General features: G+C 42.7%; 1 protein-coding gene across 1 annotated transcript in view; it reads right to left on the reverse strand.

Annotated features, from left to right (window-relative positions):
• Positions 1 to 24,235, reverse strand: part of LOC143766415 (uncharacterized) — a 54,658-nt gene that overhangs the window by 6,079 nt on the left and 24,344 nt on the right. The window contains exons 2-5 of the mRNA XM_077254086.1: positions 16,704 to 16,799; positions 13,217 to 13,291; positions 12,006 to 12,086; positions 171 to 319 (exon numbers count right to left, since the gene is read on the reverse strand). Coding sequence (XP_077110201.1) covers positions 171 to 319; positions 12,006 to 12,086; positions 13,217 to 13,291; positions 16,704 to 16,799 — 401 coding nt within the window. The remainder of the gene's footprint in view (positions 1 to 170; positions 320 to 12,005; positions 12,087 to 13,216; positions 13,292 to 16,703; positions 16,800 to 24,235) is intronic.

The raw sequence follows: 24,235 nt of genomic DNA on the forward strand, positions 1-24,235 counted from the left end.
CACACTCTGCACATCTACCTAAGGGTTCTTATCACTATTGGTCTCCTTTGTGAACCCCCCACACATACACCTCCCTGATGATTCCCCGTCAAATTAAGGATTAATAGAAAGAGTAGAATTGAAATACCATGCACTGCACTCACCAGGGACCACAATATGCCTGCACTTACCTGCTGTTCCTGGTCCTTTATGACCAGTAGATCGGCTCCTTTCATCTTGCAATCATCCCGACTCTGGTTCCATGTTCTGTTTGGTACATCTGAGTAGTAATAACAGTGATCTCCATGTAGCTGCCATTCAAAAGGACACAAAAGACAACCTGGAATACAACAATCAAAGTGTACAAAAAATATCCAAACTTGTATTTTTTTAAATGCAGCAGAAAATCAATTGGACCACAGTTACTGTCAGTGATAGGCGGGAGGTACAGTATGTCTGCAAGGGGTTTTTGCATGCTGATGTGCCCCTTCACATATAGAATATGAGACCCTAAGGTTTCCCAAGTCATGTATGTGTAAGATTATGTCCGGGATAAATGTGCTCTTCTTCCCTTACTAAAACTAGAGCATTTTGTGTGTTTTAAGTACATTGAGCTGTTTGTGTAAAATAATGTAAATAACATAATGTGTATGGTTTTATGACCATTTTATACGTGAACGTTTTATGACTAGTGATGGCGAACCCATGGGTCCGGCTGAACATCTAAAAAAAAAGTTTGGTTCAGGTGCACAAACCTGGACCCCATGAATGGGCGCCTGAATATCCATTGTTTGCCACGTTCTCATTTGTGTGACAGCGCGGCAAACATGGGTTCATTGGTTCACATGCTGTCAGATAATAGCATGAGCCAGCAGCTGTGACCGGCTTTGGGTGATGAGAGAGTTGTAAGAGGGTGGTGCTGTTATGGACAGTAAGGAACATGCTATCACTTTAAGAGACTGCACCCCCTTGTCTGGTGTGATGGAATGTTCTGCTTCTCCCCTGCAATAGATTGTGTAAATGAGCTGGACTGTGCAGATGGCAGGGGTGGAGCCTGAACAGCGTGTGTGAGCTGAAGCTGCTGCAGAGAGAACTGTGTGCTGTTTTCTGCAAGAGAGGACCCACAGCCTGTAACGGAGTGAACTTGTGAGATTTGACAGACTTTTCCGGGTGCAGCGAGGGTGGCTGTTCTGTGTGAGTTTGAGAAGCCATGGAGATACCGAGAAAGGGATTTACAGTTTCCAGGAGCACCTCCAGGACCCAGAAGCAAGGGGAAGACCACGTTTCACGGAGCTGGCAGAAAGCCGTGCGCACCGCTGTACTAGACTGCTGGGGGCCCCCCGGAACAGGATCTAAGTCCACAACCTCACCGTGAGTTTGTTCCTGTTTTGTGCACATGTTAGGGCCTAGTGTAGGCTTCAGTAGTCAGTACACGGGAGCCGTGTGGCCTGCTTAGTAAAGGCCAGGGAGGTTATACGTTCAGTAGCATCATTATTTGTTTGTTGTTTGCATTTACTTGTGTGACGTATGTTGATTCTGTAACAGTTGGGGCACCGTGCTATTTTATGGACAAGCTAAAGAATATAACTCTTGTAAATTATCTTTTGCCATTGCATACCCCTGTTTGCATCTTCCTCATCCACTTCATTCCTTGCCTTCCAATGATTCTACCCTTTGTTGCTTGCACCTCATTTTGTGTATGGTAGTCTTCCTGCACCATGGTAGTCCCCCAACCATCGCTTCAGAGTACTACTCTCATCAGTGTATACCTGCTGTTGCTGATAACGGCGAGAGCAGGCACTGCTGATGGGAGAATTCATCAGCCGGCACCTGTCCTATAATTAAATAAATAAAATGACATAAGGTCTCTTTTATTTTTGATAACCAGTGCAGGCAAAACCGAAAGCTGCGGGTAGCAAAGCACAGCTGTCAACTTTTTCATGGCTGACTATCAAGAATAGAGTAGTCCCACGCCATTTTTTAAATTTATTTTAATAAATCATTTTAAAAACCGCATCGCCTCCCGCATTTTTGACCACTAGCCAAGCTAAGGCAGATAGCTGGGGGCTGGTATTCTCAGACTTATAAGGGGCCATGGATATTGGCCCCCCAGCCTAAAAATAGCAGTCTGGTGCGGCTGTGTGCTGATATTTTTAGGCTGGGTGGCCGATATCCATGGTGCCTTTCCAGTCTGAGAATATCAGACCCCAGCTGTCTGCTTTAGCTTGGTTGGTTGTCAAAAATGGGGGAGATATAATGGGAAGGGGAAGTTGGAGATAGATGCGGAGTTAAGATAGTGAGAATTTAGATGACAAGCATATTAGGCCAGTGGGATGATTAGCATGAAAGAGTACAAAAATGTTGGGAGCAGCTTGCCGACGGCCGACACTAATTTCAGTGGTCCTTCCCAGGATATCCGGGGCCTGTGGCCTGATTTAAGTATGGAAACAAGCGCCTTATTCACCTTCCAAAAAGGGAATTCGGATGGGAAACATGTCAGAGAAGTGGGCCAGGTAGCATGTGAGTTGTGGAGCTGGATAAAGCATCTCAGGGGCCAGTGGTGCCATTAAACGGACAGAGTGGAAACGTACTGTACTGTAACTGCGATTGAATACCAGATGTTAAGCAAAGTTGAACTGCTAAAAAAGGACAAAGAGTCTGTTGCTGACTATGTGGCTGTTTTTATCAGCTCTAAAAAACGTTCATGTTGGGAAATTCAAATGGTTTTTGCTTTTTTTCACAATACATGTAGCTTAATTTTTATATTCCTTTTTTGCTGATCTTGGGGTAAAATGTAAAGAAAAATAGGAAATATGTGTCTATTTTTCACACAGAACAATAGCAATAGAATGACACCTTGCCACACAAAAAACAAGCCTTTGCCAATGTCTATTGATGGGAATTAAATAAAGTTTGGTATATTTGACAATGGCGATACAAACCTTTTTTTAATCTTTTTTTAAATTTCCTAATTTGTGTCTACCTAAAAAAACATATTAAAGTTTCCTATAACCATAATCATACCGACCTGCAAAATCAAATCACCAGGTCATTTTTGCTGCATGATGAAGATCGTAAGTATGAAACTAAAAAAAAACGATGGAGGAATTTTGTTTTTTTTTTGTCAACATGTCACGATTTCACCACATTTGGAATTCTTTACCATTTCACAGTACACCATATGGTAAAAGGTATGGTGTCATTCTAAATTACATCTTGTCTCACAAAAAAAGTGAAATAGGTGGTCTTGTACTTAAAATGTATTTTCTAAATACCTATCCTTATTCCCTGATTGCTCTTGTAAAAAGTTTTATTATAGAAATCCCTCCACTTTTCCCTATCTATTTAATGCCTAAATGTATTTTTTTCAGTGCACTTTATGTGATATTTCACTTGAGGGGAGTCTCAAACATGATGTCACAGGAGGCTGGGGCTGCACTCACTTCCCAGCACCTTCTATCACCCCTCCAGGAGCAGGACGTCATCAGGAAGCAGTGCTGCAGTTACTTACGTCAGTTTTTTGCATAGCTGCCCTGTGAAGGTCATTGTGATGCCCATTTCATTCATCTTTAGTTACCTTGTGCATGCGCCACCCTACTGGCCTGGCTTACCTCTAGCTTTCCACTTCCTGTTCCTTTCCCTACCATCTTCTTGCCGCACACCTGTGCTCACTTACTACCGGATGGATTTATATAAAAGGACGACGCTATTGTTGGTAAGTCACTTCCTCTGACGAAGCGGTCTTCGATACCGCGATACGCGTTGGGTCCTTCCACCCACCGGTCTTGCTCTTCCCACCGGCTGCTTAGGTCATTCACCTTATTGTAGGTTTATCTTGGGCAATTTTTGCATGTGCTTGGGCTGTGACTCGGCCAGGATTTTTAGTACTGCCACATTTGTGAGTATTGGTTTATATCGATGGCTACTGCACATTGCTACTGGGGCCTTTGATTGGATTTGGGTCAATATCCACGCAGGTGCAGTGTGTATTGTGCTATCCGGTTTATGGTAGCAGACCCATAGGGCTTATATTCCTCCTGACAGTTAGCATTTGCGTGTTCACTATACCCAGCATCATATTGCATCATTTCTTGTATTATTTTCTTGTGCCAGGTGGTATCTTGTGATTACATATATATATATATATATATATATATATATATATATATATATATATATATATACATATTGTGTACTATGAGCAGACCTGAGGGTGGGTGTTTGAGTTTGTATTGGTTTTATACTGTTTTTAACATTCTGTATCAATAAAGCTGTTCCTTTTTTCACATATTTTATTGGTGGTGTGCAGACTTTATGGGTGGCTGCTTTTCTTCCTGAGGTAGTCATTACGTTTAGCCACTCTTTTGCACCCCCCTCTTTGCTATTTTACAACATGGTAGTGCGCCAGCAACATTGGTTTCTCAGTTGTTCCGTTTAAGTTCTTGTGGTGTTTTTTTCAGCTTGGCGGCACACGGTTTATTAGAACCTTGCTTTATTTATTTATTCTTATATTTACGGTTTTTAGGTGGGCATTGGTGTGCGGTGTTCATGGATTGGGACACTAGGGAGGCCGCATGGAGGGCCTCATCGTCTGCTGCCTTTTTGGACACTACTCAGAACTGTCCAAATTCGGATTTTTCACGGTTGACTACAGAACTCATGACAGCCCAGAAGCAGGGCATTAAATTGTTATGGAACATTCGCTTTTTAGAGGAGTACATCAAATTGAAGTTGGTACCAAGGGGATTGAGAATCTCTATTTTTCCGGCATGGGAGCCCTCTGATACCTTCCGTACTGTATGGGAGGAGGGATTATTGCAGTGTTCTCATATCTTAATCAATCTATTAATTACACACGATAGAGAGCTTCTGGCCCAGGTTAAAACTGAAATTAAGGGCCTAGAAAATGGCCTCAAGAAATTCGATGAGACCTCGCAGATTCAACCTTTTAAAGTCAAACTTAAGGAGGTTCTCGATAGATATGATAAGGAAATCATGGATAAAAAGCGATCAAAATTTCTGAGAGATAAATCAGATTTTGACCGAAAAATGGCTTTTAACGGTTACCAAGGTAACCAACGTCAGGTTCGGCACAATAGACTTAATTCCAGTGAAGTGGCGTATAACGGTTCAAATACGGATGGACATGTTTCCGGTGATTTTTTATCATCCGCGGAAAGCGAACCAGAAACAGGGGCAGGACTAGGCGTGGGCGCAAGAAGCACAAGCCCCTTTACTCGGGTCACCAGGAACAGGACTTACAAGCCAAGGTATTACAACCAACGGAAGAAGGACCGCAAGTGATTTCATCATCCATTAACAGCACTTGTGAGTAGGGTTGAGCGACCTTGACTTTTTTAGGGTCGAGTCATGTTTCGCGAAACCCGACTTTTGGAAAAGTCGAGTCGGCCGAAATCGGCCGATTACTGTGCAAAGTCGAGGATTGGCCGGAACCCGAAACCCTATGCACGTCAATGCGGTTGTTTTTTTTTTTTGTTTTTTTTTTCCTTCTCTCTCTCTCTCTCTCTCCCCCTCCGTCCCAGAACCAAAAATTTCGTATTACACATTCCAAATCGCTACTGCGCACAAGCGATAGAATGATGATAGGCGTGCACACCCCTAACCCCTATGTCATCACTCTGCCCACGCTCCTTCATTGGCTGTAAAAATGGCGCTAAACGCGTCATACGAAACGCGACTTTGGCGCCAAGATCGCGTACCGCATGGCCGACCCCACACAGGGATCGGGTCGGGTTTCATGAGACGCCGACTTTTCGCTCATCCCTACTTGTGAGTATGATAACACTAACGATAATGACAATCTACAAATCATTAACCTGTCACAACATCGATTAACTACTGCTGGGACGTCTGTACTTAAAAGAGGGTTGACCTTTTCATCATCTCAACAGATGGACAAATTTACTTTAATTAAAGATCTTTTTCTTTTCTGCAGAAAAATCACTCTACAGGTTTTACATAATCACCCACAGTCTATGGCATCTTTGGATCAAACTGAACAGAGAACGTTCCAGGATTTGATGGATCTTTTACGGGAGGCAGATTCTCCAGCAAGTAGGCCACAATTCCCACATCAGAATAAATCCACGGTATGTCCTCCTCTTTCTACTGTTCCAGCTAAAAAAATATTTTTTGAGATGGTAAAGCAAGACATAGAAGCACTACCCATGAGGACCGGCTTTATTGCCAACCTCACTTCTCAGGAACGAGGTGCTCTTCTTAGTCTTAAAAACAATAAGGAATTTCTGGTTAGAGAGGCTGACAAAGGCGGCAATGTGGTTCTATGGCCGCATGACCTATACCTAGAAGAAGCCTATAGACAACTTAATGATCCACGTTTCTATCGTAGACTTCCCTCTAACCCCACTGGGGTATTTGCTGCGAAACTGAGAGCACTCATTGACAAGGCCTTTGAACTGGGTATTATTAATATCAAGGAGCGGGACTTTATTTGGGTAGAACAGCCGATCATATCGACTTTCTACATGCTACCTAAAGTCCACAAAAATATTGAAAAGCCTCCTGGTCGCCCAATCGTATCTAGTATTGGCAGTCTGTGCGAGAGGGCATGTACTTATATTGACTTTTTCCTGCAGCCAATGGTCATCACACTGCCCTCCCATCCTAGGGACTCCTCACATTTCATCAGGACTTACAAAGGGGTGATGTTATCTTCGAATGAATTTATGGTCACCTGCGATGTAGAATCTTTGTATTCAAACATCAACCATGATGAGGGCATGCGGGCTATTCTATTCTTTCTGGATCAACAGGTAAACTCAGACAGAATGCATGATTCTTTTATTATTGATCTACTTGATTTCATTTTGAGACACAATTTTTTTCTGTTTGATAACACCTTTTTTTTTTTACAAACATCGGGCGTGGCCATGGGGGCACGTTGTGCCCCGGCCTTCGCAAATCTTTTTTTTAGGGTGGTGGGAGTCTACTGTCGTCTATACATCGGAGCTTTTTGTCAACAAAGTGCAAAATTGGTAGCGCTATATAGATGACATATTTTTCATTTGGTCTGGCTCATCGGAGGAATGTTTGGATTTTCTGGACTACCTCAACAATAATCCATTTCACATTTTTTTGACTCACCATTTCTCTTCCGTTACAGTCAATTTTTTGGATCTCGAGGTGAAATGTCAAGACGGCATTCTGACCACTTGCCTGTACCGGAAGCCCACAGCCGTCAATAGTTTGTTGGAGTATCGCAGCTTCCACCCTAAACATACTAAAGATGGGGTTCCGATTGGCCAATTTCTCAGGGCCAGGCGGAACTGCACTCAGGATTTTGACTTCAGGAGAGAAGCCCAGGACCTTACAATGAGGTTCAGAAACAGGAATTATCCCAGAAAATGTATTTCTTCCGCTTTTCAGAGGGCCAATGCACAGGAACAAGACTCTTTGCTTACTTCTATCAAGAAAAGACCAGACAACTATGCACGTTTTATTACAGGTTATCATACCCAATGGTCCCAGGTAAGGCGGATTATGAGTGAACATTGGAGGATGTTAACCACGGATGCACAGACGTCCCAGGTGGTCAGTGCCCAACCATTGATGACAGTTAGGAGGGCGCCTAACTTTAGAGATATACTCACCAACAGTCATTACACCAGACCCACATATAGATTGAATCGTGGATTCTGTCTGCGAGGTTCCTTCCCTTGCGGTGATTGCAGTATTTGCCCATATATGCATCCCACCCGTGACATTTTTTCTAATCCGACGAATCAAATACAGCACAAGTTAAAGGCATATATTAACTGTAAAACCTCTTATGTGATATATGCTTTGATTTGTCCCTGCCCTTGCATTTACGTAGGTCAGACCTCACAGGAACTACGACGGAGAATACAAGGTCATTTTTCAACTATCAACACAGCTGCAGCAGATAGCCGTAAGGGTAAGGCTGGTTTCACACTTGCGTTTTTGTCTGCAGCGTTTTTTGCACAAAAAACGCATGCGTTTTTTTCCCTATATTTAACATTGAAAACGTATGCGTTTTTTGTACGCGTTTGGTCGCGTTTTCAAACGCATGCGTTTTTATTCTGCATGCGTTCATTTTCAAAAATGCTACCTGTAGTATTTTTTTTCGCGTTTTTTTTGCCGCGAAAAAACGCATGCGTTTTTTCGCGGCAAAAAAATGCATTGCTGTCTATGTAAACGCATGCGTTTTTAAGCATATGCGTTTGTTTGCGTTAAAAACGCATGCGTTTTTAACGCAAAAAAACAGAAAACACACTGAAAAGCCACCCACCACCATCAAGGTGATAAAGGGATCCAAACCCTAACCCTAACTCTATCCTTAACCTCACCCCTAACCGTTTAATGAACATTTTCTGACAGTCATAGTGCCACGTATTTAAGTGCCACGTATTTCAGTGCCACGTATTTCAGTGCCACGTATCACGTATTTCAGTGCCACATATTTAAGTGCCACGTATTTAAGTGCCACGTATTTAAGTGCCACGTATCACGTATTTCCGTGCCACGTATTTAAGTGCCACGTATTTAAGTGCCACGTATCACGTATTTAAGTGCCACGTGTTTCAGTGCCACGTATTTAAGTGCCACGTATCACGTATTTAAGTGCCACGTGTTTCAGTGCCACGTATTTAAGTGCCACGTATTTAAGTACCACGTATTTCAGTTGCACGTATTTCAGTGCCACGTATTTCAGTGCCACATATTTTAGTAACGTTTAGGGTTAGGGGTAGGGGTAGGGTTAGGGTTAGGGTTTTCTTGTGTTTTCTTGTGTTTTCTTGTGTTTTTCTATAAAAACGCATGCGTCTAAAAAACGCATGCGTTTTACCGCGTTTATATGCGTTTTTTCACACATGCGTTTTTTAAAAAAACGCATGCAGATAAAAACGCAAGTGTGAAACCAGCCTAAGACGCTGACTACAGTTGCTTCACATTTTTTATTACATCATGCGGGCAGCTATACAAAGACCAAGATAGTTGGTTTGGAGCACGTCAAGAGCGCTGGCAGGGGAGGCTCTTTACAAAAATGATTATTACAGACTGAGTCTCGGTGGATTTACTTAAGGCCCCGTCTCACATAGCGAGATCGCTAGCGAGATCGCTGCTGAGTCACAAGTTTTGTGACGCAACAGCGACCTCAGTAGCGATCTCGCTATGTGTGACACGTACCAGCGATCAGGCCCCTGCTGCGAGATCGCTGGTCGTGTCGGAATGGCCTGGACCTTTTTTTGGTTGTTGAGGTCCCGCTGACATCGCTGAATTGGCGTGTGTGACACCGATCCAGCGATGTCTTCACTGGTAACCAGGGTAAACATCGGGTTACTAAGCGCAGGGCCGCGCTTAGTAACCCGATGTTTAACCTGGTTACCAGCGTAAAATGTAAAAAAAACAAACACTACATACTCACCATCTGATGTCCGTCAGGTCCCTTGCCGTCTGCTTCCTGCTCTGACTGAGATCCGGCCGTACAGTGAGAGCACAGCAGTGACGTCACCGCTGCGCTCTGCTCTCACTGTACGGCGGCACTCAGTCAGAGCGGGAAGCAGACGGCAAGGGACCTGACGGACATCAGAAGGCGAGTATGTACTGTTTGTTTTTTTTGGTAACCAGGGTAAACATCGGGTTACTAAGCGCGGCCCTGCGCTTAGTAACCCGATGTTTACCCTGGTTACCCGGGTGCTGCAGGGGGACTTCGGCATAGATGAAGACAGTTTCAATGATACCGAAGTCGTTCCCCTGATCGTTGGTCGCTGGAGAGAGCGGTCTGTGTGACAGCTCCCCAGCGACCACACAACGACTTACCAACGATCACGGCCAGGTCGTATCGCTGGTCGTGATCGTTGGTAAATCGCTATGTGAGACGGGGCCTTTACTCCACTCTATCACACCCCATGGGATTAATGAGGATCTCCTCTTTACAGGTTTCTTGGGTTGATCTCTCCTGGACAGCCCTCATTGTGCATTTGGGATCGACGACACTTGGGACGCAAGGATGCTGATGGATATCCATTATCAAGGATCGTGTCTCATTAAAGTACATTACTAAGGACTTCTTGGGGATCTCCTCTTGTGCAATCCATTTCGGATAGGCAATCACTGGAACATAAATCTGGGGCCATATATCCATCAGTGGGGACATTGTGCCACACAAGGACACTATTGTGCATTTTTGGAACATAAATCCGTGGCCATATATCCATCAGTGAGGACATTGTGCCACACAAAGACATATTATTGTGGATTTTTTGGAAGTACTTTTTTCACTGAATCTGAATGATTTTTGGGGATTATGCCTCATTTGGGGGAATATTTTCATACATTGTGTTTAATATTTTCATATGTAATGTATAGTTTATTTATTTAATTTGCTTTATTCAGTATTTATTTTTTATTTGATATATGCTGTTCTGTCTTATCTAATTACATGCTTCTCTTTTCAGCAGTCAGTGGTCTTTGTGGGTTATTACCTCCATATCGCCCTTTCTTCCTTGGTTAGACCCTCTCCTATATGTGGCTGCTTTGTGTCATTGGGCCCCACGTTCAGCGTATTCCTTTCCGGAACTTGCCATCTCCATTCCTGTGTCCCTATTTTTGGTTCCTTTGTGGACCGCCGTCTTTTTTGACCGGCGCGTGCGCAATGGAACACTATGGGCATAGACGTGTGCCCATTTCATTCATCTTTAGTTACCTTGCGCATGCGCCACCCTACTGGCCTGGCTTACCTCTAGCTTTCCACTTCCTGTTCCTTTCCCTACCATCTTCTTGCCGCACACCTGTGCTCACTTACTACCGGATGGATTTATATAAAAGGACGACGCTATTGTTGGTAAGTCACTTCCCCTGACGAAGCGGTCTTCGATACCGCGATACGCGTTGGGTCCTTCCACCCACCGGTCTTGCTCTTCCCACCGGCTACTTAGGTTATTCACCTTATTGTAGGTTCATCTTGGGCAATTTTTGCATGTGCTTGGGCTGTGACTCGGCCAGGATTTTTAGTACTGCCACATTTGTGAGTATTGGTTTATATCGATGGCTACTGCACATTGCTACTGGGGCCTTTGATTGGATTTGGGTCAATATCCACGCAGGTGCAGTGTGTATTGTGCTATCCGGTTTATGGTAGCAGACCCATAGGGCTTATATTCCTCGTGACAGTTAGCATTTGCGTGTTCACTATACCCAGCATCATATTGCATCATTTCTTGTATTATTTTCTTGTGCCAGGTGGTATCTTGTGATTATATAAATATATATATATATATACATATTGTGTACTATGAGCAGGCCTGAGGGTGGGTGTTTGAGTTTGTATTGGTTTTATACTGTTTTTAACATTCTGTATCAATAAAGCTGTTCCTTTTTTCACATATTTTATTGGTGGTGTGCAGACTTTATGGGTGGCTGCTTTTCTTCCTGAGGTAGTCATTACGTTTAGCCACTCTTTTGCACCCCCCTCTTTGCTATTTTACAACATGGTAGTGCGCCAGCAACATTGGTTTCTCGGTCATTGTGATAGACGCTGCTTGTGTCACCCACTGCTTCTATCTTCGCACCCTGATGACATCTTGTCTCACAGTTAGACGCAGCAGCAGCGTGGATAAAAGCAAAGTGCGGGCGCTGCACTCACCTGTCCTACACCAATTATCACCATGGATCCAGAGGGCGACGATGCAAGATACTGTAGTAAGTAACTGCAGCACCACCCCTGATGACATCCTGAATGCAGTGCCTATAGAAGGATGGAAGAGGTATGGATTTCTGTAAATCCCATTTATTTCTATGGGAGTTGTAAAAACAGTTTGTGAGGCAGTCTCAACCATTTCCATATCTCCACCTAGAGTGGTCAGAGCCTGCTTTTTTATGTTTCTCTAGCATTGTGCTACAACTGTGCTATACTGTATAACAGCACTATAGAAATACTCTCTTACCTATCAGTAACCTAAAATACAAGCTCATTTGTTAATAATATGAACACATATGAGCTCCTACAGAGATAATTATTTTCTTACCTGTAGAATTGTCGCTCTTGTTCGGACACAGCTCCTTCGATAATTCATTTCTATATTTCTCTATGTCTGTGTGTTGACAAACTGAAAGAAACAAAGTAAGGGTGCTATCACTGCACTCAGGCTCCTGTTCAGTGGCTCCATTTGGGCTGACGTCCAAACTCCCAGCAAAACGGGATTTCGAGATATGTGCTGATTGGGCCATAGCCTATGATGGTGCCGACAGAGCGAACCTGCATTCTGAGTGCATAATTTTTGGGCATATATGACTACTGAAGGCGGACACTCAGACATAGTAGACTGCATCTGTATGTCCATCTCCAGTAGGTGTCCATCCCCAAAAGTGATGCATGATAGAGCACATGTTCTCTCTGTCGGCACCATCATAGTGTGTGGCCCCGCCAGCATACACACCCAAATCCTTTTTGCAGGGTATAAGCTCTGACGGAGTCACTGAACGGGTGCCTGAACGCAATGTGAAAACACCCTTAGCCTTGAACATTATAGAATTTTAAAAAAATGCCTCTCCAGCACATTTAAGGGTTCACCAAACACTTTTAGACTTGCAAAGTAGCAAAATGAGCTGGTAATAACCATTCCTAGATCCAGCACTTTTGGGAATACACTGCTCCGATTTCTGTGTTTTGACTGAAGCGGGAACATCAATCACACTGACAGCGCGCATCACTGCTGCAGCCAATCGTTGAGCTGAGCTCGTAGACAACACGAGCCATGGAGCTCAGTGATGTGACGTCACCTCTGTAACCAAAATCCTCTGAGACCCGAGCAGCATCGAGAGCCAGTGCAGAACATGAAGGTGAGTAAGTACCTGCTCTTTTAGTTATTTTCCAAGTATAACAGTGTCTGGGGGCTACTTTTCTTAAAGGGCAAAATAAAGTTGCATTTAATCTTGACCTGGACCCATCATTATATACATTTATATATACTGTACAAACAGTACAATAGCAAAAGCTTTAGGCAGGTGTGGAAAAAATGCTGAAAATTAAGATTGCTTTCAAAATAGAAAAGTTAATGGTTTAGTTTTATCAATAAACAAAATGCAAATTAAATGAAAAATAGAAAAATCAATATTTGGTGACCGTTCTTTACCATGAAAACAGCATAGTTTCTTCTAGGTACATTCAGCAATGATGTTGTTTCAATCATATTGAGGAACCCACCACAGATATTCATAGAGATAATTATTTACTTACCAGAAGAACTGTCTGTATTGTTCAAATGGATCTCCTGGTATAATTCGTTTCTATGTTTCTCTATCTGATGATAAACTTAAAATAAATGAATAAATAAAGTTAATCTAAATATGAAAGACTGAAAAAAAGACCTGAAGCTTTTTAACAACTTTAAGGGTTTGTTCTATGAAAACAAGTTATCACTTTTTATATAGGACAAGTGATACCTTGCTGATCCGTGTGGGTCTGCCCACTGGGACCTGCATCAATCGGCCCGCTAGAACCGAGTGCCAGTGTGCATTCTTTAACGCCGTTCCATTCATTGTATATTGGGTTGCTGTCTGCCGCAGCCCCATAGGGAACTAATTTAGTGGCGCTCAGACAACCAACTTACCTTTTGGGGATAAAAATGAATAAAAATTCAAGAATAAAAATTCCCAATTCTGCCAACCGGTGCAAGATCCAGTGTTCGGACCCCCAGTGATTTATAAGCTATCTGTGGACAGGTGATAACTTGTTTTTACTGGACAATCCCTTTAAGCTGTTACTATGAATCTTGAAGTATAGCTATCATTAGGTATTAATATAACTCATCAGTACATAAGATTACAAGAAATGTTGTAATATAGCTTATTAGGGGAGAGCAGCATCTTCCTGTAGCTTGTAGTTCCTCTTTCCCTGTGTAAAGACTCTCTTTAACCCCTTTCCAAAATCTGCCATATATTTTAGGTAATAAAGTCCGTCCGTAACACTTATTGCTCACAACAAGCAGTGTAACAGAAATAGCACACAATTCTCACATTTACTATGTGAGGTTAAACTAGTAGCCTGTAGGTCCCTTATGTCTGAGGTACTTAGGGAAAAGTTTGTTATTGTTATAAGTGTATAATTTTAATTGGTTTAATAAAATATTATTTTATACTATGTGAGAATTGTGTGGTATTTCTGTTACACTGCTTGTTGTGAGCAATAAGTGTTACGGACGGACTTTATTGCTGTTGACAGCACATTTATTATGATGGATCAGTAGGCTGGTTTCATATATTTAAGGTGCAGGACAGGTATGGGAGCAGGGGACAAGATGTGCGCTTCATGTAAGAAATAGGGAAACCTAAAAACATATAAATTCACCTCTTCTTCCCCAATTAAAGTGAACCTGACAGTTGATACATGCCGCCCGATCCCCAGGCAGCATGTACCAGGCTGTAGGATCTTAGCCAGGTATATTTGACTATGAAAGGCAGCGGCGTTTCAGAGAAAAACTAACTTCAAAAGTATGCATTGGACCGAACAGTGCTGGAGACTAGTCAGACAGGCGGGTCCCTGGACGATTCTCCCCGCCCACTGCCCTGGATTGACAGGTCTCTCCTCACATGCACAAGAAGTCATAGACCTGTCCATCCAGGGCGGTTCGGTCCCCTGCGGCTTGTAAAGAGTGGTTTTTCTCTAAAACCTCTCAGCATTTGAGTAAAACATTCCTGGCTGAAAACATACAAGCAGTGCCTGATGTATGCTGACCATGAATCATCAGCATGTATCAGCTGTCAGGACTTTAACAAATAAATACTTTAAAACAATAAAAAATAAATAGATTTGGTGTCGCTGTGACTGTAAAACTCTGATCTTTAAAACTATCATATTATTTAATTCAAAATGTTTCCAGAAAAAAAAATCTAAATTCCAGAATTGGTGTTTTTTTATGATTGCACCTTCCACAAAAAGCAATAAAAAGTGATGAAAACATAATGTCTACCCCGAAATCTATATATATATAATTGTCTAAGGGGTACTTCCGTCTTTCTGTCTGTCTGTCTTTCTAACGGCAACTTCCGTCACGGAAATCCCGCATCGCTGATTGGTCTCGCTAGCTACCTGTCATGGCTGCCGCGACCAATCAGCGACGGGCACAGTCCGATTAGTCCCTCCCCCTACTCCCCTGCAGTCAGTGCCCGGCGCCCGCTCCCTACTCCCCGCAGTCAGTGCCCGCTCCATACTCCCCTCCACTCACCGCTCACACAGGGTTAATGCCAGCGGTAACTGACCGCGCTATGCTGCGGGTAACGTTACCGCTGCTATTAACCCTGTGTGTCCCCAACTTTTTACTATTGACCCTGCCTATGCAGCATCAATAGTAAAAAGATGTAATGTTAAAAATAATAAAAAAACAAAAAACCTGCTATACTCACCCTCCGTAGTCCGATGATGCGCTCGCGTCGGCTGCCATCTTCCGTTACCAGAAATGCTTTGCAAAATTACCCAGAAGACTTAGCGGTCTTGCGAGACTGCTAAGTCATCTGGGTAATTTCGCAATGCATCCTGGGAACGGGAGATGGCGGCAGCCGCGCACATAGGGACAGCTTCGCTGGATCCCGGTGGGTGAGTATATAACAATTTTTTGTTTTAATTATCTTTTTTTAACACAGATATGTGCCCACACTGCTATATACTACGTGGGCAGTGTTATATAGCGCGTGGGCTGCGTTATATTCAGCGTGGCTGCTACATACTACTTGGCCAGTGTTATATACCGCGTGGGCAGCGTTATATACCGCATGGGCTGCGTTATATACCCCATGGGCTGCATTATATACCGCGTGGGCTGCTATATACTACTTGGCCAGTGTTATATACTGCATGGACAGTGTTATATACCGCGTGGGCTGCGTTATATACCACGTGGGCTGCTATATACTACTTGGCCAGTGTTATATACCACGTGGACAGTGTTATATACCACGTGGGCAGCGTTATATACCACGTGGGCTGCGTTATATACCGCGTGGCTGCTATATACTACGTGGCCAGTGTTAGTACTATGTACTATGTGGGCTGTGTTATGTACTGCATGGCCTGTGCTATATATTACGTGGCCACTGTTATATACTGCATGCCCTGTGTTATATACTACGTCGCCTGTGTTATATACTGCGTGTCTGCTATATACTGCGTGGGCTGTGTTATATACTGCGTGGGCTGTGTTATATACTACTTGGGCTGTGTTGTATACTGCGTGGCCACTGTTATATATTGCATGGCCTGTATTAACGCATCGGGCATTCTACAATATGTATGTATGTATATAGCAGCCACATAGTATATAGCACAGGCCACGTACTATTTGTCTGCTATATACTACATGGCTCCTATATACTACGTGGCCTATGCTATATACTATGTGGCTGCTATATGCATACATATTCTAGAATACCCGATGCGTTAGAATCGGGCCACCATCTAGTAGTATGAATAAAAGCGTAATCATCATGCCATCCAAAAAAATATCCTGGTTCGAGTTCTTTATTTGCTGAAACACTCCAATTTTGAAAATAAGGGTTCAGAAACATGATAATGTCCTTTACTATAAACTGAAAAAACATACAGTAGAAGCCTGTGCCAAGTTCTTGTGTAAAAATAGTCTGTGTGTATTCGTAGGTGTACAGGACGTAGCGGTGATGTCTGGGATAATGATGACCAGGTCCTGGCCGCCTAGAGGAGTTGTCAGACTTACCAAGTGCTGCAATAATGCGGATGAGAGTAATATTGACTCCTAAGAGCACAGTAATAATCACACCTTTCCAGGAAGGCGTCCAGCTCCTCCGCTTATCTGGGGAATTATGAATAAGTCACAATCATTATGAAATATGTGGCACATATTCAATGTTTTACATTTCAATGGAGCTGAGATTTGAGGGATGGGACTGTGACCAACAAGGTAATAAGAGTCATGGGTCTCTTTAACTAAGAACTGACCTTTTTAGGGCTTTCAGATTCGCATGATTTATATGATTGTTTTATTAGCGCATTCCAAGAAATATAATTGTTATTATTTTTCTGTTGACAATGTTGTAGGAGTACATTTTTGGCATGACAAATTGTACTTTTTTTGCCACAACATATAAAGTGTAGATTAGCTTTTTATTAATGTTATATGAGAGTTGGCATGGGTGTAACGATCGTGGTTGCAGTGGGCGGTGCGGACACCCTGGGTGAGAAGTATCGATGATTTTTTTTATGTGTTAGAGAAAAGCAGCAGAATAGGGAGCTTTATTACACGATGGACCTAGGAGCTGAGATATTATAACAGGAAAGGGCTCAGGATAGAGGACATATATTACTGGAAGGGGTCAGGACAGGGCATTAAACCAGGATGGGGCACATTATTACTGCAAGGGGTCCAGGGTGTTGGACATTTTACCTTGAAAGGGCCCAGGACGGTGGACATATATTACTTGAGCGGCCCAGATTGGAGAACATATATTGCTGGATGGGGACATTACACCAGGATGGGATACATACAGTTTATATGAAAAAAACCCTCCCTTCCTGAATTCCTAATCTTTTGCATGTTTGTTACACTTAAATTCAGTAGACAGCAGAATTCATAGCTTCATTTACCACAGCAAGTCTTCACACAGGGCCCTGTAGGTTTGGATTTCTTTTTCCATTAATAATGAAGACCTTCATTTAAAAACTGCATTTTGTGTTTTACTTCTGTTATCTTTGTCTAATATTTCAATTTGTTGGGTGATCTGAAACATTTAAGTGTGACAAACATGCAAAAGAATAGGAGATCAGGAAGGGGGCAAAAACATTTCTACACAACGGTATATTACTGGAAGGGGCCAGGATGGGGGACATATATTATTGGAAGGGGCCAGTGTGGGGGCACTACTCCAAGATGGGGGACATATAATACTGAAATGGGCCAGGGAGGGGGACATTATACCACAAAGGGGCCAGGATATTGACATTATTACAGGAAAGGGTTTAGGATGGGGGACATTACAGTAAGACGGGGATCAGGATGGGGATATTATTGCAGGAAGGAGCCAGAATTGGGGACATTATACCAGGAAGGGGGCAAGATGGGGACTTTATTACTGGAAGAGGCTCAGGATGTTGGACATTATTTCTGGAATGGGCCCAGTATGGGAAACATTCTTACTGTGAGGGGTACAGGATGTTGGACAATATCAGTGCAAGGGGCTCAGGATGTGAGACGTGAGAACAGTATTACATTATGGTGGAGGGGAGGACACGCATGTCTTTATAGCATTTAGAATGCTACAAGTGCTAATACATCTGACCAATATGTAAGTGGGGGCCCAGATCCAAATTATGACAGGGCCCAATGGACTCTAGTTACACCACTGGGAGCCGGCGTGGTGGTAGAGTGGTTATAGTGAATCTGTCCGTATCATCACCCTCCTAAGCCATCTATATGGGCATGTAGATCATGGAATTTGAATAAAATTATACTTTGATATCTGCGATACGATGTATTATTCCAGATAAATCCATGTTTTTCTTAATAAGTAAATGAGCTGTTCAAATCTATTGGCCGGATTTGCATGTTAATCTGCCTCCAAAGATCATTTTAAATGAGATGGGGCGTTACCAGTTACATCTCTTGGGCAGGAGAGAAAGCAAAAGAGTATACAGACAGGACAGCAGAGGATCACAACTAAGTTTTTCTATGAGATAAAACATTTCCCTGTTTTTAACAATGTTTTAATTAAAAGGAAAAATCAGCTGTTGTCCCCTCCCGTGCTATATGTATACTCTTTTGTTTATTTGTGGGAAAACCCTTTTAAATAATTACCTTCTTGAATTGCACATTTTGAGACCCATAGCTTTTACATTTTCCCATTAAGTTTGCAGAGAGAGTGTTTTTGGGGGAATATTTTATGAGACAGTCATTATGTATTGCGAAGCGTTGTTCCAGAGAACTGTGCAGGTGCATCTTATCCATTATCTCCGAAAATTTAGGTATTTCTGGTCTCTTCCAAAAGAAGGCCAGAGAATTTTTGATTACCAGGAAGAGATGATGAATAAGTACATGTCTAATCGAGAAGTTAAAGGGAACCTGTCACCCCGTTTTTTCGGTATGAGATAAAAATACTGTTAAATAGGGCCTGAGCTGTGCATTACAATAGTGTATTTTGTGGACCCCGATTCCCCACCTATGCTGCCGAAATACGTTACCGAAGTAGCCTTTTTCGCCTGTCAATGAGGCTGGTCAGGTCAAAAGGGTGTGGTGTCCTCCCCCAGATCTTGCGTAGTTTTCCGTTGGTGGCGTAGTGGTGTGCGCATGTCCAAGGTCCCGAATCCTCTGCCAGGGGTGTGAAAACAACAGCGATGTCCGTTATTCCATTGGTGGTCGGTGGGCGCGGCCATCTTGCTTTGGCCGCAGAAGCGGCGCTCTGCTGGCCGCGGCTTCAGGAAAATGGCCGCGGGCATCCGCGCGTGCGCAGATGGCTATCGCGGCGGCCATTTTCGTGAAGCAGAATTCGCATCTCGGCTTCACGAAAATGGCCGCCGCGATAGCCATCTGCGCACGCGCGGATGCCCGCGGCCATTTTCCTGAAGCCGCGGCCAGCAGAGCGCCGCTTCTGCGGCCAAAGCAAGATGGCCGCGCCCACCGACCACCAATGGAATAACGGACATCGCTGTTGTTTTCACACCCCTGGCAGAGGATTCGGGACCTTGGACATGCGCACACCACTACGCCACCAACGGAAAACTACGCAAGATCTGGGGGAGGACACCACACCCATCTGACCAGACCAGCCTGATTGACAGGCGAAAACGACTACTTCGGTAACGTATTTCGGCAGCATAGGTGGGGAATCGGGGTCCACAAAATACACTATTGTAATGCACAGCTCAGGCCCTATTTAACGGTATTTTTATCTCATACCGAAAAAACGGGGTGACAGGTTCCCTTTAAGTTCTTCTAGACTGATTGAGAGTAAAGCCATCTAAGGGGGAATCAGTAAATTATTTTTAAGAAGTAAATTTATGTTACGGGAGGCTTGTGTCCATAGTTGCTTGATTTTTGGGCAACTCCGGAAAATATGGAAAAGATTTCCTGAATTGCCACAATCTCTCCATCATTGTGGAGAGTAGTTCTAATGTATATGAGACAGTCTAACCGGCGTATAACACCATCTAGTCAGGATCTTAAGGTACCTTCACACGAAGCGACGCTGCAGCGATAGCGACAACGATGCCGATCGCTGCAGCGTCGCTGTTTGATCGCTGGAGAGCTGTCACACAGACCGCTCTCCAGCGACCAACGATGCCAAGGTCCCCGGGTAACCAGGGTAAACATCGGGTTGCTAAGCGCAGGGCCGCGCTTAGTAACCCGATGTTTACCCTGGTTACCAGCGTAAAAGTAAAAAAAACAAACAGTACATGCTCACCTGCGTCCCCCGGCGTCTGCTTCCTGACACTGAGCTCCGGCCCTAACAGCAGAGCGGTGACGTCACCGCTGTGCTTTCACTTTCACTTTAGGGCCGGCGCTCAGTAAGTGTCAGGAAGCAGACGCTGGGGGACGCGCAGGTGAGTATGTACTGTTTGTTTTTTTTACTTTTACGCTGGTAACCAGGGTAAACATCGGGTTACTAAGCGCGGCCCTGCGCTTGGTAACCCGATGTTTACCCTGGTTACCAGTGTAAAATATCGCTGGTATCGTTGCTTTTGGTGTCAAACACAACGATACACGGCGATCGGACGACCAAATAAAGTTCTGGACTTTATTCAGCGACCAGCGACATCACAGCAGGATCCTGATCGCTGCTGCGTGTCAAACACAACGATATCGCTAGCGAGGACGCTGCAACGTCACGGATCGCTAGCGATATTGTTACAAAGTCGTTTCGTGTGAAGGTACCTTTAGTGTGACTCATGTAGTGTCATTGAAATGTTATAATCGTAGGGGGATTTAATAGCGTTTTCCCACTGTTCGATACTGAAAAAAGTATTTAGGTCAGACTCTCATCGTGACATATAACCGTTTTTGGAGAATATTGCATCCTTATTTAAGTGCTTGTATACGTTTTTTGTTCTCCATAAGAATTTATGGTTAGGGTTATTCAAGAGTGTATAAAACTATTTCTGCCTTAGAGATTTTATTGTTAATGAGGTTGTGTATATGATTTTTTAGTATAAGAAAAAGCATAAAGTCTAAGAAGGAAAGATTCTATTTAGTTCTAATTTCTTTAAAAGATAAAAATTTAGTTCCATCATATCTTTTCTTTATTTGTTTAATACCAGATTGGATCCGATTATCTGGAATGTCAATTTTATAAATATCCGTTAAGAGTTAGGACGTTTTTAATGGTTTGCTCTATTATATCCTCTACGTGGTTTAGAAGATAGCAACATTTGTGACACACATCTCCCTTCAAATACACTAGTGATCCTGTCACAATATATATACATACACAAACAATCCATAAAAATGGAGAAACACGCATTTACTAAATGTAAATAATATAAGTATTTATTATGTAACAGACACAAAAAGCTACACATGACAACGAAAATCATTTAAACATATGCTCATTGCGCCAGAACCTGTTTCCTAGGCCAAAAACTGGCACTGGGATGCCACCCATATTACTGGTATGATAACTAATGGAGCCATGTAATTATAATCAATATATAATTTAGGTATAAATAGATACTTCCTCTAAAGTGATGTGAAATAGTATTCAATGAATAAAAAGGTGCAATGCACAAATACAGACGATGCATAAATTATGCCGCCTCCTGTGGAGGTACATAGAGCCCTCATCGCCATATTTGTACATAAATATATATATATATATATACTTGTTTTTCCAGTAATAAAAGACAAAAAGTGAGCAGAATTCCAAAAGAAATCAAAATGGAAAAACACATTAAATTTTGTCTTATAAAATGATTTTTACTTTTAAAAAATAAAACCTAAAAATGTACACATTGTAGAGTTGTCATGATACTATGTGTGATGACCTGTAATATAATAGTTAATAATAACCCTTCACAGGAAGCTGATAGTATATGTAGGTATTGCCATAATAGTTAGTTTATCATTTATATCCAGAATTAAAGCTACAAATCACAGTACTTCAATAAAAAAACAAAAAATGTAAAATTTGCGATACATTATATAATTTTTAAATATTTTGTCTGATTAATACATCCTATACTTTGTGTTGGTCATATTAAGAAAAATTAGCTTCCTATGCTCTAATAAAATATTACATTTCATGGTTTTGTTTCAGACCTTGTTAACTATTTATCTCATTATTAACACCCATAATTTTTTAAAAATGTCTTACTTGGTGTCTCCATGTGTTTTGCTGTAAGTAATCTTCTCATGCTGTAAATAGTCTGGTCCTTTTCGGAGTCTGGTGACTGAGGTCTATTGGTCAGTGCGCAGAGTGTCTGCTCTTCCTGTCTCAGAAAAACATGTTGCTTCGAAATCAGGAAATTAGTGGTCAGGAAACCATTGTACGGCCTTTTATAGCAGTGTGGCTCGCAAACTGTATTGGGGCAGGTTTACTAATCTTGAATTATATGAGAGTTTAAGATTGTGCCAAATTTAGGCAAAAGGACAGAAATAAATATAAAGGGTAATGATGCAGTGTGGCCACTAGATGGCACTCCTTAACAAGCCCCCCAGGAAGCCCATGTGAAACGCGCGTTGGGGCCTTTGACACACACAGGCACAGAGCACTTTATGGGTAAGCAGCACGTATCACTTTACATCTTATGCTGTCATTCTCCTTATATTAGTCTATTTACGAGTACCTTTACGAGTATTAGTACCTTACTTCATTCCACTGGTGCCTGTATTATTCAACTTCCTTGAACAATGGAGACCCGAACTTTGGATGTGAAAAATCACTCTCTCACGGACTTCCCCCTCAACTCCGAACTTTGGTTGTGGAAAATCTCTCTGTCATGGACTTCCCCTAGAACTCCGAGCATTCCGGGAGAAGTCCATATTTGGTGTTTAGCACCGGACACTAACTGTCAGGTTAGGCCTCTTTCACACTTCCATCTTTGAGCTCCCGTCGAAATCCGTTGATTTTTGAAAAAACAGGATCCAGCTAATTTTTCTGCTGGATCCTGTTTTTCCCATAGACTTGTATTAGTGATGGATTGTGACGGATGGCCTTCCGTTTCATCTGTCGTGCACTGGATCCGTCAGAAAATCGCTGTCCGTCGGGCAGAGAAAACGTTCAGAGGAACGTTTTTTCTGCACGTCGGAAAATCGCTCAGTGACGGATCCTGCGCTGCCTGTTATTGGCTATAATGGAAGCCTATGGACGCAGGATCCGTCACTGACTGTCAAAAGCAGGAATCCAACGACGGGTTCCGTCTTTTGAAACTGAGCATGTGCGGAAGAATTTCCAGTCAGGGAAATTTTCTCTCTCTATCTTTTTACAATTGATGCTCCCTATGCAGCATCAATAGTAACAAGATATAATGTTAAAAATAAAAAAAATAAAACCGCAATATTCTCACCTTCCGGCGTCCCGCGCAGCGTTACCAATGTTCGCGATGCTCCCGGCAGCTCCCGTTCCCAGTAATGCATTGCGAAATGACCCGATGATGTCGCAGTCTCATCAGAGGTCATTGCACGCAAGGCATCACTGGGAACGCCAGCTGCCGGGAGCATCGCGAACATCAGTAACGCTGCGCGGGATGCCGGAAGGTGAGAATATTGTGATTTTTTATTTTTGTATTATTTTTAACCTGGGTTTTGTTGTGTATGCGTTTTCACAGCGGAAAACCGCTGCGAAGACGCATATACAACAGGTGCACATAGCCTCGACGGGTCCGTCAGAAAAACGGGCCCAGTGCACCCGTTTTTTACAATCTGCACAGGATCCGTCATTTAAACATTTTGACGGATCCTGTGCAGATTGAAGAAACGGAAGTGTGAAAGAAGCTTAAGAATCACAAACGTTTACGTTCAGGTTCCTCATCTCTATTAACATGTTCTGTATGTACAATTACACAGAAGTGCTATCTACTGGCCACACTGCATCATTACCCTGAGGTTTATTATTTATATTTATTTCTGACCTTTTGCATTTTGGATTATTACTAACATTTGTATGTACATTTTACTTATGTGCAATAATTTTGCTACTCATTTACTGTATGACTTTACGGTGCCTGTAGTGCTGTTGCATTGTTTGTGTCTTTACCATTTGACTTACTACTATTGTCCATATACTTTATTGTATTGTCATCTAT

Source organism: Ranitomeya variabilis, chromosome 4 (assembly GCF_051348905.1).
Source record: "Ranitomeya variabilis isolate aRanVar5 chromosome 4, aRanVar5.hap1, whole genome shotgun sequence".
In the NCBI taxonomy this organism is placed as follows: domain Eukaryota; kingdom Metazoa; phylum Chordata; class Amphibia; order Anura; family Dendrobatidae; genus Ranitomeya; species Ranitomeya variabilis.